Below are 17,595 nucleotides of genomic sequence, written 5' to 3' on the forward strand. Positions count from 1 at the left end.
GAGTCTGGCCTCCTGGCTAGTGTTCATGACTGTGAATTCACTGAGGAGGTCAAGCCTGGGTTAGGGGACTGCCCTCCCATGCCCTACAGTGTAACTGTAAAGCCAAACCCCTTCCTGGTGGCTGATGTGGCCTCTGTGCATCAAGGCCATACCCAAGTGGCTTCTTTGATCCAAACCTAGACCAGGTCTACGGGTCTGGCAGTGATGCAGGCCATTCAGGAAGATGAAGTGCACCCTCAAAAGACAGGGACGTTTAAAGTGAACAACGACAATAAAAACAATGATGGAAACTTTCTCATAGCCTACCTCTCTCTCTATTACCGACTCGACCTTTCTGCAGTATTTCTGGAAAAAATAAAGAGTGTTACTCACTCTCTTGGACAACCAAGCATACTGCTACATCAGTAGGTACCAAAAAGCTTCCAATTTCATCACGTAAGCGTGACTCACCATAGGCCTCCTCCTCGGTCAAGGTGTCAGAGATGTACCTGAAGTCTATGCAGGACAGCAGTGTCTTGGGATCCTGCAGTGTGATGGCAGGGGAGAGGCCATCAATTCAAAAGTGGAACAGGGGTTGTACAGATATTACATGATCTGATTATATCATTCCTTGGTGTCCAGTCCTTTAATAGTTCAAAGGACATAGTTCAACTCTAACAAAGTTCACAGCCCCTCAAGCTCTGACTCTCAAAACCTAAGCTCCAACTAATCCACTAATATCCTTTCCCAGAAAGAGGACCTGGCATAAGGCAAACCCTCAGGACAAGTAAACAGATGGAGGAATGGGGAGCGTTGACCCACACAGCATTGCTCCACATGTAGGGCAGCCTGAGGGAGCTATAAGAAGGTGAGCATAACCTGAAACAGCTAAGCTGGAGAGGAAAGATGGTTGGTCTCAGAATTAGGCCAGCAGGTCAATCCCAGGCCTCCTGCTTAGTAACAGCACACTGCGGGCAATTTTCTCTCCTATAATCCACAGAACTGGTAGCACTGGACTGGGATTAAATGGCAGAGTCTCCACCAAGTCCTGGGGAGTATTTGCTGACTCACACATGCACAACCATGGTCTATACTTGTACCTAGCATCTTCCCTTCCTAAAAGCTCAGGGTGCCTCTGGCTCTCAGGAGGGTCATACTGTTAGTCTAGGCCTCTCTCTGGGAGCTCTGGTAGCATAGTGGCTAAGGCACTTGACTGCTAACCAGAAGGCTGGCGGTTCAAACCCACCAGCCACTCCTCGGAAGGAAGGTTGGGCAATCCTACTTCCGTAGTGATACTGCCTCGGAAACCCAAGGAGGGGTCGCTATGAGTCAGGGCTGACTTGACGGCACATAACAACAACAACAACAACAGGCCTCTCTCTAGGACCTCTTTCCACCCACACCAACAGTCTGTCTGGAAAGCAACCAGTAGCTCCATTCCCACTAATACCTACTGTGGTCCATAATACTCTAAGATAATTGTTAAAAATCATAAATACTCCTTCAACCCTGAGATTCTGCTTCTCTTGAGTGTTGGTACTGAAACAGGTAACAGAATCCAAAAGGAGGAAAAGTCCACAGCTGGACTTTCTAGTGGCCCTCAAATCACTGTTTTGTGGTTCCTCCTAAACCCCAGGAAAGGCTAATCTTAGGCCTGGGAGGCGGCTCACAGACCCATGTCCTTCACCTTCATAGCTCCCCACCTCAATGTCACCCTAAACCATGTTAGAGATGATGTGTACCCTAGCTTGACTTTCCTCCAGAGAAGGAATGATGTCTACTGGCCTAATAGTCTTTAAGGCCATGTGTTCTTTGTTTTTCCTTAGTTTTAATGACAAGTAAGTAATATTAAGAACCTTCTAATATTGAATACCAGATTTTTAGCAACTATCCCAGGGGTCACCAAGAGTAAGTTGAAGCTCAAAGTGGTAAGTAATCTTCCTGAGACCCCTCGGCTATAGGCAGTGAAGCCTGGACTCAAATTCAGGCCTCCCTGGACCTGAAGTTTACTCTCCTTTAGCTTTTCCACAGTTTTTCCCTCCTTGGCAGTCAGGTGCTATATCTCTGCTATCAACAGGTCTACGAGAAAGAAAACAGCCAAGTGCATATATCTGGAATTAAGTGTTGCACACTTCCCTTTAGAACTGTCCAGAGGAAGAGCTCCATCATCTGATCTTCTGTCACTTGCTTTTAGAGTAAAAGTGACTGAATAGTGTCTTAACAACAATGTCCTGTGCTTTAGAGCTAGTTAAGCATCTTTCCCATTTGACTTTTAGCTCAAGTCTATGAGTTCACAGTGAAGTTCTAATTGTCCTCTTTTCACAGTTCAGGAAATGGAGCTTCCGAGAATGCATGTGCTGAAGATGCAACGTGGTGGAGCCATTGCTTGAACTTTTGGTGCTTCCCACTGGCCCACCTGCCTGATTGGGCATGGCTGTTACTTGCAAATATCAGAAAAGAGAATTACATTTTACTGGTTTTCGCCGCATCATCACTACAGTGATCAACATAGTCTGTCCTGAATATATTTACTGATTATCAAAAGGCAAGTAATCCATGAAATTAATTTCGTCCACAGAAACAACTGTAATGTTAAAGAATTTACGTACCATGTCAACAAGTAACTTCCATAGAGGCTTAAAGAGAAAAAGAGATGATGATTTGTAAGATATATGTATAAAATATTCATACTTTTTCTGACAGTAAATGCACACTAGCAGCAAACTCCCTCTATTAAACAGGCACCTGACTTCCCCCCACCCCCTCCTCATCTCTAACGCTGTCTGTGCCTTATGCTGCCCCCTTACTCTATCACCACTGCTGTCCCTTCCCCTCTTTCTCAACCCTTTCTTACCAATTCTTACAATTTCCTTACTACTGCCAACATCTCTCAGGGGAAAAACAAAACAAAACCATTCACAGAAACTTTTTTTTTTTTTTTTTTTTTTTCCTTTTGGGGGCCTGCTGTGCCTTTGTCTTTAGTCTTTACAGGGCTGCCCAAGAAGGAAATGTTTATTTCTTTGTCACCTGTATTATCCCAAAGAGCCACAGAAGTGCTTATTAGATTAGTTACCTTTCCCTCCTGCTTAGCCCACAGGTCCCACAGGGCATTTAGAACAGCTGCTGTGGCCAGATGTACAACACCTTTCTCTGGACCAATCTGGTTAGAAGCAAAACACACCAGCACTACTTAGAAGTGAGGAAGATATTTAGACTTCAGAGCTAGGAACACACTTCAAAAATTGAATTGTAGCTATGGAAACTAGCTTAAAAGCTTTAAAAACACATACACATACACATGCATATAAACCAAACCAAACTCACTGCCATTGAGTCAATTCTGACTCATAGCAACCCCCTTTGGGTTTCCAAGGTAGCAAATCTTTACGGAAGTAGATTGCCCAGTCTTCCTTCTGCAGAGTGGCTAGTGGGTTTGAACTGTCAACTTTCTGGTTAGCAGTCAAATGCCTTAGGCACTACGTCACCAGAGTTCCTTACACACACACACACACACACACACACATTTTTTTGGGTTTTGGTCATTTGAGAGTAGGTTGAGGGCATCATGCCCTTTTACACCTTAATACTTCAATGTGCAGTTCCTAAAAACAAAGATACTCTCTTACATAACCATAATACAATGATCACATTCAGAGAATGTAACATTGGCAGAATACTAAAAGACAGTCCATATTCAAATTTCACCAGTTGTCTCAGTAACATACTTTACTTTATCTAGAATCAAATGCAGTCCAGAATCACATATTACATACATTTAGTTGTCATGTTTCTTTAGTGTCTTTTAATCTAGAACAATTCTTCCTTTTTTTTTTAATATTGACATTTTTAGTGAGTGAACTTGCATAGTGTTTCTCAATTCAGATTGTTCTCAAGTTCCTTCATGACTAGATCCAAGTTACACATTTTTTTTGGCATAAATACTATATAAGTGATGATGTCATTTTTTTTATTATTAGGGATGTTAACTTTTACCAATGGGTAAGTTAGTGTCCACTTGGTTTCTCCACTATGAAGTTACCATTTGCCCTTTCTAAATAAGGAGTTTGCGATTGCCTGCTAATTTCAGCATCCATTCTCATACAAATTACAATTTTGATGATTGCAATATGTTGATTTTCTAATGTTGTCATTCTTTTTATATTTATTAGCTCATATTTGACTGTAATGAGGAACTTTCCCTTGTTGTTTGTTTGTTATCTGAATAGTCTCATGGATTCTTATTTTATTCAATGGGTTATAAGCCATTACTGTCATGTTTGTTATGCTTGAATTGCCCCAGATTCAGCCAATGGCAGATGCATCAAGCTGACTCTTTTCAAGGCAAGTTTAACTTGATTGGCAGCAAGTTAAAAATGGAATCCATAACAAGATGGAAAGCTCATGATCTTGTGCCATTCTCTGCATGGGTGAGAGATCAACCAGAGGTAGGTAAAGCACATTTGGTATCAAGGGGCAGGGCAAAGTCCAGGTTACTGGATTTATCTTTCTGTGATACAATTCTTTTTCTAGAACCTCATTTTTTTCAAGTCTTGAGTTCAAGGCTCAAATTCACATCTATAAACATGTAAGTTATTGTGTCCTCTCTCTTCTTAACCTTTGCTCTTCCTTTTTTTTCCCCCCAAGTTATCAGGGCATGCTTTATAGAAATGACTTTTTTTATTATTATTGTGATTTGGGTGAAGGTTTACAGAGCATATTCACTTTCCATACAGCAGTTCACATATACTTTGTCTCATGACATTGACCACAGTTTGCCACAATGCAACAGCTCCCCTTCCACTTCCTCCCCATAGTTACCTCTTCCCTGTGTCCATCTCTCCATGCACTCCTGCCCCCTGAGCTGTCTCCCTGTGCATAAGCAGCCCTTCTTTCTCCCATGATTGTTCTCTCCAAGGAGTGTATCTACTTGAGGTAAATGTCCAACTCATATGCCTGAGAAATGACTTTTTTTTAAGTCTAAAGTTAATTTATCTTTAACCATGAGGTAAATGTTCAACTCATATGCCTGAGAAATGACTTTTTTTTTAAGTCTAAAGTTAATTTATCTTTAATCATTTATTATCTGTTGTTGAAATTGTACACAAAAGAACAAAAACCAATTCAACAGCTTCTACATGTACAATTCAGTGACCATGATTACATTCTTCAAGTTGTGCCACCGTATTCTCACCCTCATTTTCTGAAATTCTCCTCCCCCTTTAACATACACTCCCTACCCCTAAGCTTCTCATCTATCTTTTGAGTTGCTGTTGTCAACTTGATACCATGTAGGTAGTTCTTTAAAAGAGCATAATATTCGATGTCTGGTAAAATGGTGGAATAGGCAGACAAGCTACACAGACCCTCTTCAACAAAGAAAAGAGAAACCAGCTGACATGGATACAGAAGAGAATCCTGGAGCCTTGAGTTTTCACAAGAAAGATACAGAAGTGGATTAAACACCAACTAGCAGAAGAACCTGAGTGAAAACAGTGAATAAGGAGAAAATTGGATCTGTGGACTGTCAGCTATCCTGACAGCACGGAGAGTTTGAATATTTCCAAGTGGTGTTAGGACCTGAAAATTAACCTGAAAATTGGCCCTGCTTGCCAAGGGCTGCATGGAGGACTGCACTGGTGACTGATGATTAAAAAGGGAAACAGCAAGGAAAGAGACAGACCAAGCTGTGGATTTTTGGCTGTTCAGAGGGAGCAGCCATTCCAAATATTTATAAGTGGCAGCCATTTTGGATATATAAAGTGACAGCCTTCTCCTTCAGATTCCAGGGACCTAAGAATAGGCTTTGCTTGCCGAGGACAGCACAGACATACCAGAGACTGACAACTGGAAAGCAATTGTGCCCATATGACCCAACCATACCTGTACTTCCTGCAGCCCCACCTACTCAGTGAGGGCCACCACATGCTTCTGCACCAACTGGCCAAAGATACATTCAGCCAATACGAGCCTGACTCACCCTTACCTGCTCTTCACAAACAGCTAACAGAGATCTGTGCACCCACTCTCATTCTCTATCACACCCACCAAAAAGTAGCTGGTGAGTGCATAAGTGCTGCTAATTAGCAAATAGAGGAGCACAGTATCTTGCTTATAGGTACATCCAAACAAAACAAAGAAAATGAAAATCTTAGGCAAATCACTCCAACATACAATCTCCAATTAAATATAAATACAACAACATCACAATGTCTTGAAGACAACAGGCCATCACAGTCCGCACAAAGAAGCAAGATAAAGCAGTAGAAACAAGCGACCTGGATACAGACCCAGAACACATCCCTGAGGAAGAAGCAGGACTGGGACTTCCTGATAAGGAATTCAAAAGAATTATATTTAGGTTCCTTCAATGAATTGAGAGACAGATCAAGGAAAACACTGACAAAATTAAGGAAACCAGAGACAAAAGCCCAGAACAATTTCAAAAGACAAATCAAGAACAAAATGACAAAACAAATGAAAAATGAGAAAGGATACAAAATAAGCAGATAGAAATTCAGAAAATTAATACTAAATTGTCAGAAATAGATAACACATTGAATGGGCAAAGGAATAGAACTGAATCAATGGAAGACAGAATTAGTGACACTGAAGACAAATGCCTCAATATTTCTTTGGAAAGGGATCAATCAAAGAAAAAAAAACAAAATGAAGAAAGCCTAAGATTCATGTGGGATACCATCAAGAGGAATAACCTACGTGTAACTGGAATTCCAGAACAGGAAGAGACAAATAAAACCACTGAGAAAACTGTTGAGGATTTGTTAGAAGAGAATTTCCCTGATATGATGAAAGACAAAAATATGTCCATTCAAGAAGTCCAATAAACCCCCAATAGGATAGACCCCAAAAAAAAATCACCAAGACATATCATAATCAAACTCACCAAAATCAAAGACAAAGAAAGAATCCTGAAAGCAGCATGGGTGGGGGGGAGTTACCTACAAAGGGCAACCAATAACACTAAGTTCTGATTTCTTGGCAGAAATCATGAAGGTGAGAAGGCAATGGGATAGTATATATAAAACACTAAAAGAAAAAAAATTTCCAGCTAAGAATTATATATCCAGCAAAATTGTCCTTCAAATATGATGGTAAAATTAGAACATTTCCAGATAAGCAAAATTAAGGGAATTTGTTAAAACCAGACCAACCTTACAAGAGATGCTAAAGGGAGTTCTTTGGACAGGGAACCAACAATAGCAAACAACAACTGATCATTAACACACATGGTAACATAACCCAGAAACCAACCCAACTATGGAACTATCCAACATAAAATAAGCTTTCAAGATTGTAAACAGGGAACGAGAGACATCAATTGGCAAATGAGGACAACTATAAACCAAAAGGAGGAAAAAAATAGTGTAGTTATAAAACTTCTAAATGGTGAGGAAGTCAAGACAATTGCAAGATAGAATGGACTGTTCTAAACTTCGGAAGAAAATTATAAATCACAGGGTAACCTCAAAGAAAAATGATAAAGCTTCACATCAAAATGAAAAAGAGGACAAGCACAAATATTTAGCAAGTACTAAAACAATAGCAATGAAGGAAATAATAACATGATTCATAAGCAAAATGGGGTCAGTGCATAAAATTATATTGAACAAAGAGATCAGTAATCCCATTAAAAAACATGTAACAAAGTGACAGTAACCAATTCATACTTGTCAATAATTACACTGAATGTCAATGGATTAAATGCACCACCCAAGAGATGGAGAATTGCGGTCTGGATAAGAAAACATAATTCATCAATATGATGTCAACAAGAGACACACCTTAGAGACAAAGAAAAAACAGACTAAAAATCAAAGGTTGGAAAAAGATATTTCAAGCAAATGGCAACCAAAAAAGAGCAGGAGTGGCAATATTAATTTCTGATCAGATTGACTTTAAGACAAAAACCACCATAAGAGACAAAGAAGGACATTATATAATGATTAAAGGATCAACTGAACAAGAGGACATTACCATAGTAAATATCTATGCACCCAAAGAAAGAACTCCAAAATATATAAATCAGACTTTAACATAATTGAAAAGGCAAATAGATGACTTCACAGTCATAGCAGGAGACTTTAATACACCATTTTCAATCAAAGGTAGAACAACTGGAAGGAAACTCAGCAAAGATGCAGAAGACCTAAACAATACAATCCACCAACTTGACCTTATAGACATCTATAGAGCACCTCGCCCAACAATGGCAAAATATACATTCTTTTCCAGTGCACATGGAACATTTTCCAGGATAGACCACATGTAGGCCACAAAACAAGCTTTAATAAATTTAAAAACATTGAAATACTTCAAAGCATCTTCTCAGATCATAATGCTATCAAATAAGAAATCAACAATAGGAAGATCAACAGAAAGAGACCAAACACATGGAAACTGAGTAACATCCTCCTTAAAAACAACTGGGTAATAGAAGAAATTAAAAATGAAATTAAAAAATCCCTTGAATCAAATGAGAATGAAAACACAACATACCAAAATCTGAGGGACAAAGGAAAAGCAGTGATCAGAGGCTAATATATAGCAATAAATGCACACATCCAAAAAGAAGAAAGAGACAAAATCAATACTTTAAACCAACATCTCAAACAATTAGAAAAGGAGCAGCAAGCAAAGCCTATAGTCTCCAGAAGGAAAGAAATAATGAAGATTTGAGCAGAAATCAATGGAACAGAAAATAGAAAAAGTCACCAAGACTAAGTTGATTTTTTGACAAGATTAACAAAATTGACAAACCACTTGGAAATTTAACAAAGGAAAAGAGGGAGAGAATACAAATAACACAAATAAGGAATGAATAGGGCAACGTCACAATAGAACCAACAGAAATTAAAAAGGATGATATCGGGATATTATGAAGAACTGTACTGCGACAAGTTTGAAAATCTAGAAGAAATGGATAGATTTCTAGAAATACACTACTTACTTAAACTAACACAGACTGAGGTGAAAAAGTTGAACAGACCCATAACAAAAGAAGAAATCAAACAGGTCTTAAAAAAATTACCAACAAAAAAAGCCCTGGTCCAGAAGATTTCACTGGAGAATTCCACCAAACGTTCAGAGAAGAACTGACACCAATCCTACTCAATATTCCAGAACACAGAAAAAGATGAAATCCTTCCTAATTCATTTTATGAAGCAAGCATAACACTGATACCAAACCAAGCAAAGACATCACTCAAAATGAAAACTACAGACCAATGTCCCTCGTGAATACAGAGGCAAAAATCTCCAACAAAATACTAGCCAATAGATTCTAACAACATACCAAAAAAATAATTCATTATGACCAAGTATGGTTCATATTAGGTATGCAAAGATGGTTCAACATTAGAAAAATAATGTCATCCATCACATAAATAAAACAAAGGAAAAGAACCACATGATCATATCAATCAACGTGGAGAAGCCTTTTGATAAAATCCAACACCTATTCCAGATAAAAACACTCAGGAAAATAGGAGTAGAAGGGAAATTCTTCAACATAACAAAGGGCTTATATCCAAAACCAACAGCCAACATTATTCTCAATGGAGAGAGACTGAAACCATTCCCCTTGCAGACAGGAATCAGACAAGGATGCCCTCTATCACCACTTCTATTCAACATTGTATCGGTCCTAGCCAGGGCAATAAGGCAAAAAAAAATGGAAATCAAAGGCATCCAAATTGGTTAAGGAAGAAGTGAAACTATCCCTCTTTGAGGAGGATATGATTTAATACATAGAAACCCCAAGAGACTCACCAAAAAAACTACTGGAACTAATTGAGAGATTTAGCATAGTGGCAGGATACAAGATCAAAATCCAAAAATCAGTTGGATTCCTCTACACCAGCAAAGAGATTGCTGAAAAGGAAATAAGGAAATCAATACCATTTATAATAGCTATCAAAAAAATAATATACTTAGAAATAAATCTTACCAGGGACACAAAAGACCTGTACAAAGAAAACTACAAAAGACAACTTCAAGAAACCATAAGAGATCTACATAAATAGAAGAACATACCATGCTTGTGGATAGGAAGATTGATCATTGTGAAAATGTCAGTACTACCCAAAGCAATCTATATATCCAGTGCAATCCCAATCCAGATCCAACCAACATTCTTTAAGGACATGCAAAAACCAATCACTAATTTTATGTGGAAAGAACAAAGACTCGGATAAACAAAGAATTACTGAAAAAGAACAAAGTACGAGGTCTCACACTCCCAAATCTCAAAACCTACTATACAGCCACAGTAGTCAAAATAGCCTGGTACTGGTACAACAGACACATAGACCAGTGGAACAGAATTGAGAAACCAGAAATAGATCCATCGACCTATGGTCAGCTGATTTTTGACCGAGAGCTTAAATTCATTAAATGGGGAAGAGATTGTCTCTTTAACAAATGGTGCTAGCAAAACATGATATCCATTTGCAGAAAAATGAAACAAGATTCGTACCTCACACCATACACAAAAACTAACTCCAGATGGATCAAAGACTTAAATGTGAACCTAAAACTATAAAGTTCCTCAAGGAAAAAACAGGAGCAAATTTAAGGGCTATAATTTATGGCATAAACAGACAATCAAGCATAACCCAAAATGCACAAGCAGCAGGAGATAAACTTGATGAATGGGATCTTTTAAAAATTAAATTTTTATGTGCTTCCAAAGACTTCTCCAAAAGAGTCAAAAGAGAACCTACAGACTGGGAAAAAATATTTGGCAACGACATATCTGACAAGGGATTTATCTCTAAAATTTATATAAAACTCCAATACCTCAACAACAAAAAGACAAACAATCCAATTAAAAAATGGGCATAAGATGTGAATAGACACTTCACCAAAGAGGATATTCAGGTGCCCAACAAACACATGAAGAAATGTTCAGGATCATTAGCCATTAGAGAGATGTAAATCAAAACAAAATACCATCTTGCCCCAGCACTAATAGCAAAGTTCAACAAGACAGAAAATAACAAATTCTTGTGAGGATGTGGAGAGATTGGGACTCTCAAACACTGCTGGTGGGACTGTAAAATGATACAACCACTGTGGAAAGCAGTATGGCAATTCCTTAAAAAGTTGGAACTGGACATACCATTACATCCATCAATCCCATTACTAGGTTTATATCCTGAAGAAGTGAGAGCCACCATCTAGATGCAATGATGGGTCTCTCTTGTCCAGAGCAAAGAAGAATGAAGAAAACCAAAGATGCATGGAAACAATTAGTCCAAGTGACTACACCATGAGATCCATAGCCTGTATGACTATGAGACAGAAGAACTACATAGTGCCTAGCTACTACTGTCAACCACTCGGAGGGGAATCTACGTAGGAGATCCTGGATAGAGTGGAAGAACAATGTGGAACAAAATTCAAAATCATAAAAAGAGGGACCAGACTTGCTGGTCTGACGAAGCCTTGTGGAACCCCTGACACTATGGCCCCTAGCTGCCCTTTAGGTGTGGAACTGAACCCACTCCTGGGGCTTCCAGCCAAACAAAAGACAGGCATATGAGCTGAACATTTTACATTAGGTAGATACACTCCTTGGAGAGATCAATCACGGGAGAATAGAAGGGTTGTATATGGACAGGGAGACAGCTGGGGGGGGGCAGGAATGCATGGGAGGGGGAAGGACACAGGGAAGAGGTAACTATGGGGAGGAAATGAAAGAGGAACTGTTGCACTGTGGGAAATTACAGTCGGTATCATGAGACAAAGTATATGTGAACTGCTTTATGGAAAATGAATTTGCCCTGTAAACTTTCACCCAAATCATAATAAAAATTTAAAAAAGAAAAGAGAGAGAGAGAAGGAAAGGGTTATACATGGAAGGAAACTTTCTTTCTTTGTACCAGGAGTGGGAGGGAACACTGAAAAACAAACAAATAAATAAATAAAATCTTATATTCACCTCGAAAGAGAAAAAAAAAGAGCATAATGCTCAGGGCTAACACTCTTTACTGGTTCAGCTAAACTATTGTTTGGTTTAAAGAAGACTTCAGGAAGTAGGTTGAGTTTAAGGTTTGAAGATAACTGAGATGACATTTGTGCAAAGAATTGAAGGTAATGAGGGACTTGGTAGCATAGTGGCTAAGACACTTGCCTGCTAACCAGACAGCTGGCGGTTCAAACCCACCAGCCACTCCTCGGAAGGAAGGTTGGGCAATCCTACTTCCGTAGTGATACTGCCTCGGAAACCCAAGGAGGGGTCGCTATGAGTCGGGGCCGACTCGATGGCACATAACAACAACAACAACAACAGCCAAGGCTGAAGAGTTTCTAGGGAGAGGGAACAGCCAAGGCAAAGACCTGACACAGGAGCCTGTGTACTATCTAACGGCAGAAATTCTCCAGACTGTCTGGAGCCAGGGGACCTTTGCTCTTCTCTTATGCCTCTGTCCTTAGTAACCTCTTCCACACCTCCAAGACAAGTTACATAATCTCTGCACAAGAAAGCTGCCCATTTAACAAGGTTGTAGTCACTTCTTGGCCATAGCCAGCTACCCAGAGGGAGCAAGTAGTTGGACCTATGGGCTTGGGACCATGGTTGCAGGGGGCATAAAACACTACACAAAAACATTGTTCCACATCCTACTTTGGTGAGTTGTGACTGGGATCTTAAAATCTTGCAAGTGGCCATCTATATGCAACAATGGGTCTCTCCTTATCCAGAGCAAAGAGGAATGAAGAAAACCAAAGATGCTTGGAAACAATTAGTCCAAGCCAATGGTACACCATGTGATCCTCAGCCTATACGACTATGAGACCAGAAGAACTAGATGGTGCCTGGCTACCAATGTCAACCGCTCGGAGGAGATCCTGGAGAGAGTGTGAGAATGATGTGGAACAAACTCAAAGTCATTTAAAAAAAAAAAAAAAAAGGGACCAGGTTTGCTGGTCTGATAGAGAATGGTGGAACATCTGAAACTATGGCCACTAGCTGCCCTTCAGGTCTGGAATTGAACTCAACTCCTGTGGCTTCCAGACAAACAGAAGACAGGCATATGAGCTGAACATTTACATTAGGGAGACACACTCCTTGGGACATCAATTGTGGGAGAATAGAAGGGCTGTGTATGCACAGGAAGATAGCTCTGGGGGCAGGAGTGCATGGGAGTGAAGGGCACAGGGAAGAGGTAGCTTTGGGGAGGAAGTGGGGGAGGGGAGCTGTGGTATTGTGGGAAATTGCAGTCCATTTCATGAGACAAAAGTGTATGTGAACTGCTGTATGGAAAATGAATTTTATCTGTAAACTTTCACCCAAATCACAATAAAAATTTTTTTTTAAAAAGTTGCCCATTTAATACTTTATCGGATAGAGTCTAGACTACTTCCTCCCGTTCAGGGAGTGGGAGATTAGAGTGGTTAGAGAGAGTTCTAAGGATCCAAATATGTCCAGATTCAAGACTCATAGAAAGGAATAAATTACCTCAAAATATTATCTAAATGGTTCAAGTCCTAATTCATCTGAATATTTTACTTTAAAAGTACAAATCTGTCTCTATTTTTACATTTGTTACAGCCAAAAGACCGTCTTACACCTCGGTAATAATATTTATAAAAGCCCCTTACCAAAGAGTCCTCTTTTGAGAACTCTCAGATAAAGTGGGTTAAAATGTGGAACAAAAATCAAAATCATAAAAAAGACCAGGCTTACTGGTCTGAGGAAGACAGGTGGAACCCCTGAGACTATGGCCCTTCAAGCTAGAAACTGAACTTAACCCTCATGACTCAACTGTCAGCCAAATGATAGAAAGGCCTATAAGGTAAACAATAACATCAGAAGGGGATGCACTCATTAGAACAAGCAAGCATTTGAGATCAAGAGGGCAGCATTTGCCCAGGGACAGAGCTAGGAAGGTGGGAGGGGATGGGAAGGAAGGACAAAAGGAAGGAGTAGACACCAGAAGAAGTGGGAAGAATGCTGTTACAGTATGGGAATTGCAGTAAATGTCATATTTACATTTAACAAATGTAAATAGAACACGCATGGATGAATGGAAAACCAATTTGCTCTCTTTCACCCAAATCACTATTTTAAAAAAAGAGGCCTCTTACCCATCGAAGCTGTCCATCACTGGTGAGCTGCCTGTAGAAGCCCCTGAAGTCACTGACAATGTCCCTGAGGTCCTTGTTCAGTATAAGGTGGGCAAGTGCATTAACAGCACAGACAACTATTAAAAAAGAATTTATTTTTGTTTATATTTTGGTATGAAGTCAATATATTAAAGACATGTAATCACCACAAAGTAATGTGGGCATTTTATTTTTAAAACTTTAGATAAAAAAGTAGATACTCTTTTCAATTCCTCAAAATATATCTTCCATGATTGTCATAACTAACATCACACATGTCACATTGTTATCCACAACACATTGAGCTTAACTTCGGAAGAGTAAACACATTGGTTGTCATGTGAAAAACATGAATATTGATCTGAAAGTTTCAATCATGCTCTTGAATTATTTTCCTATGCACTTTGTAAAGTGTTCTACAATCAGATTCAAAGCTGACCCTTGTTAGTTCCTTATTCCTAGGGATTAAGAAGACATATAGATGTCCTAGTATACAGTGATCAAGCACTCAGCTGCTAATCAAAACGTCAGAGGTTTGAAACTACCAGTTACTCTGCAGGAGAAAGATGTGGCAGTTTGCTTCTGTAAAGGTTTACAGCCTTGGGAACCCTATGGATTCCCTACTCTCTCCTAGGGAACCTCTGGTGGTGTAGTGCCTACGGCACTTGACTGCTAACCATCAGGTTGGCAGTTCAAATCCACCAGCCACTCCTCGGAAGGAAGGTTGGGCAATCACTTCCGTAGTGATACTGCCTCAGAAACCCAAGGAGGGGTCGCTATGAGTCGGAGACAACTCGATGGCACATAACAACAACAACAACATGAGCTGGAATCAACTCAGTGGCAATGGGCTTGATTTTGTTTTTTGACTTACAGAATTTTTTTTTTAATACCTATTCATTATCACCAAGTATCAAAAAATACCTTGAATTTACAATATGCCCAACACATTATTAAAGCTTAAATAAAACAAATTCACAATTGGCATAATCATATATAAAATGTTCAAGTACTTGAAAATATTGTTTTCATAAACATCAAATTGCTTACTATTGACTTAATTATGATATACTATACTACATTTTCCCTAAATTCAAGGGCTAAACATAAAATTAGGTCAGCATTATTATTAACTATTCACTTTTGGTGTTTTACTTAAAAAGACTTATTTGTTTAAAATGAAGAATAAATAAAGCAACAAAAACCAAAACAACCCATACTCACTGCCATTGAGTCAATTCCAACTCATAGCGACCCCATTTGGGTTTGCAAGGCAGTGTATCTTTACAGAAGTAGATTGCCCAATCTTCCTTCTGCAAAAGGATTACCTTAGGCACTATACCACTAGAGCTCCTTAAACTAACAAAGTGTACAGGAAAAATCCTTCTATCCTTTGCTCGGGAGCTCTGGTAGCATAGTGCCTAAGGCACTTGACTGCTAACTGGAAGGCTGGCGGTTCAAACCCATCAACCACTCCTCGGAAGGAAGGTTGGGCAATCTACTTCCATAGTGGCACTGCCTTGGAAACCCAAGGAGGGGTCGCTATGAGTCAGGTCCGACTCGATGGCACATAACAACAACATCCTTTGCTCATTCTATACGATATTTAGACTATGTATAAACTACCAAAGGGGCTGTGATAGCTCACTGGTAGATGGTGTAGTGGGTAAGACATTTGGCTGCTAACCAGAAGCTCAGCAGTTCAAACCCACCAGCAGCTCCATGGAAGGAAGATGGGGCGATCTACTTCCACAAGGATTGACAGGCTTGAAAACCCAACAGGGGTTGCTCTGAGTCAGAACTGACTCAATGGCAGAGAGTTTGGTTTCTGGGGTATGCGGGAGGCCTGGGTTCAATTACCAGTTTATGCACTTCAAGCCCAGCCACCACTCATCTGTCAGTAAAGGTCTTGTGTGTTACTATGATCCTGAACAGGTTTCAGCGGAGCTTTTAGAGTAATACAGACTAAGAAGAAAGGCCTGGTCACGGACTTCCAAATAATCACCCAGTGAAAACCCTATGGTTCACATTAGCCTAATCCCCTTGTGCATGGGGTCACCATGAGTCAGGCCCAACTTGATAGCATTAACAACAATGACCAAAACTATTAAATCAAGAGAGTAACGCATTTATTATTAAAAAAAAAAAAAAAAAAGAAATCGATAAACTTATTGTTTGGTGTTGCCATGGCTTTAGTATTTAAAATTCTCAGACCGTTTAACAGGATAATTGTAGAGCACCAATTTTAGTATCAAGCAGATACATGACAAAGAAGGTTTACAAGGAGACCCACATGCTCTTAGGATGTGCCTGACCTTTGTGTAAAACAGCTCAGATGATTGTGTACCTGCTAAGGAAACAGCTATGTTCTCTTTGTTAATGGGATAAATAATCATTCCAGTTTAGATATTCATTCACTAGAACTGCAAGAAGACAGAATCCTCCTCACTCTCTGGTGCTTGGATTAAAGAAAAGCTGAAGAGCAAGTGGTTTACAAAAACGAAAAAAGAATGCACTGCCCTCCAGTTGGATCTGACTCATAGTGACCCCTCCTTGGGTTTCCAAGGCAGTATCACTATGGAAGTAGATTGCCTGACCTTCCTTCCGAGGAGTGGCTGGTAGGTTTGAACTGCCAGCCTTCTGATTAGCAGTCAAATGACTTACAGTAAGCTATATGATTATCTATATCAAACTCAGTATTATAGATTTGATTGTTTCTATAAACCATGACCTGAAGCATACCACTGGTTTGTATCACGATAGCCAACGTATTTAACAAAAGCTAAGTGTGATCTCATCTTTTATGGCTCTAAGATATGCACACAGTACTTGAATTTTCCTTGGTGAAAATGAAACTACTGAAGAAACCTAACTAAAACTTAACTGCACTTTTCAGAAATTTAGCCGTGGTGGTCTGACTCCAGGGAGCTCTGGTGGTGTAGTGCCTAAGGCATTTGACTGCTAACCAGAAGACTGGCGGTTCAAACCCACCAGACACTCCTCAGAAGGAAGACTGGGCAATCTACTTCAGTAGAGATACCGCCTTGGAAACCCAAGGAGGGGTTGCTATGAGTCGGAATCGACTCCATGGCAGTGAGTTTTTTTTCTTTTGTAGTCTGGCCCCAGGGTAGAGTATAGTCCACTTCAGGCTTCCTTCCCTGTTGGATGGGGTGGGTAGAAAACCTATCTGGAAAAAACTGGCCCTTGACAGCAGCTTCTTGCTGACTAAACCCAAGGGTTCTCTCCCGTCACTCTACCTTCCTGGGGACCTCATTCCCCGGGACCCTCCAGCACTTGAAGGACACTCATTAAAGCCTGTAATAACCATGGGCACCTAAGTCTGGGTTGTAGTGTGTGCAAACCCTTGAGGCTACTGTCCTGTCTCTTAAAATTCTTCCTTTCCCATCTTTTGTTGATTCTTTTACTTTTCCTATCTGTTCAAAACTGCATTGGTCTATTTGATACATGAAAAAACAACAATGTAACCAA

At 39.8% G+C, this 17,595-nt stretch overlaps 1 protein-coding gene across 1 annotated transcript in view; it reads right to left on the bottom strand.

Moving 5' to 3' along the window:
* Window positions 1-17,595, bottom strand: part of ENOSF1 (enolase superfamily member 1) — a 46,419-nt gene that overhangs the window by 12,899 nt on the left and 15,925 nt on the right. Inside the window, exons 3-7 of the mRNA XM_007935617.1 lie at window positions 14,089-14,204; window positions 3,053-3,139; window positions 2,589-2,615; window positions 451-523; window positions 307-345 (exon numbers count right to left, since the gene is read on the bottom strand). Of these exons, the coding sequence (XP_007933808.1) occupies window positions 307-345; window positions 451-523; window positions 2,589-2,615; window positions 3,053-3,139; window positions 14,089-14,204 (342 nt within the window). The remainder of the gene's footprint in view (window positions 1-306; window positions 346-450; window positions 524-2,588; window positions 2,616-3,052; window positions 3,140-14,088; window positions 14,205-17,595) is intronic.

This window comes from Orycteropus afer, unplaced genomic scaffold (genome assembly GCF_000298275.1).
Source record: "Orycteropus afer afer isolate SDZICR_OR568_19922 unplaced genomic scaffold, OryAfe1.0 scaffold00030, whole genome shotgun sequence".
In the NCBI taxonomy this organism is placed as follows: domain Eukaryota; kingdom Metazoa; phylum Chordata; class Mammalia; order Tubulidentata; family Orycteropodidae; genus Orycteropus; species Orycteropus afer.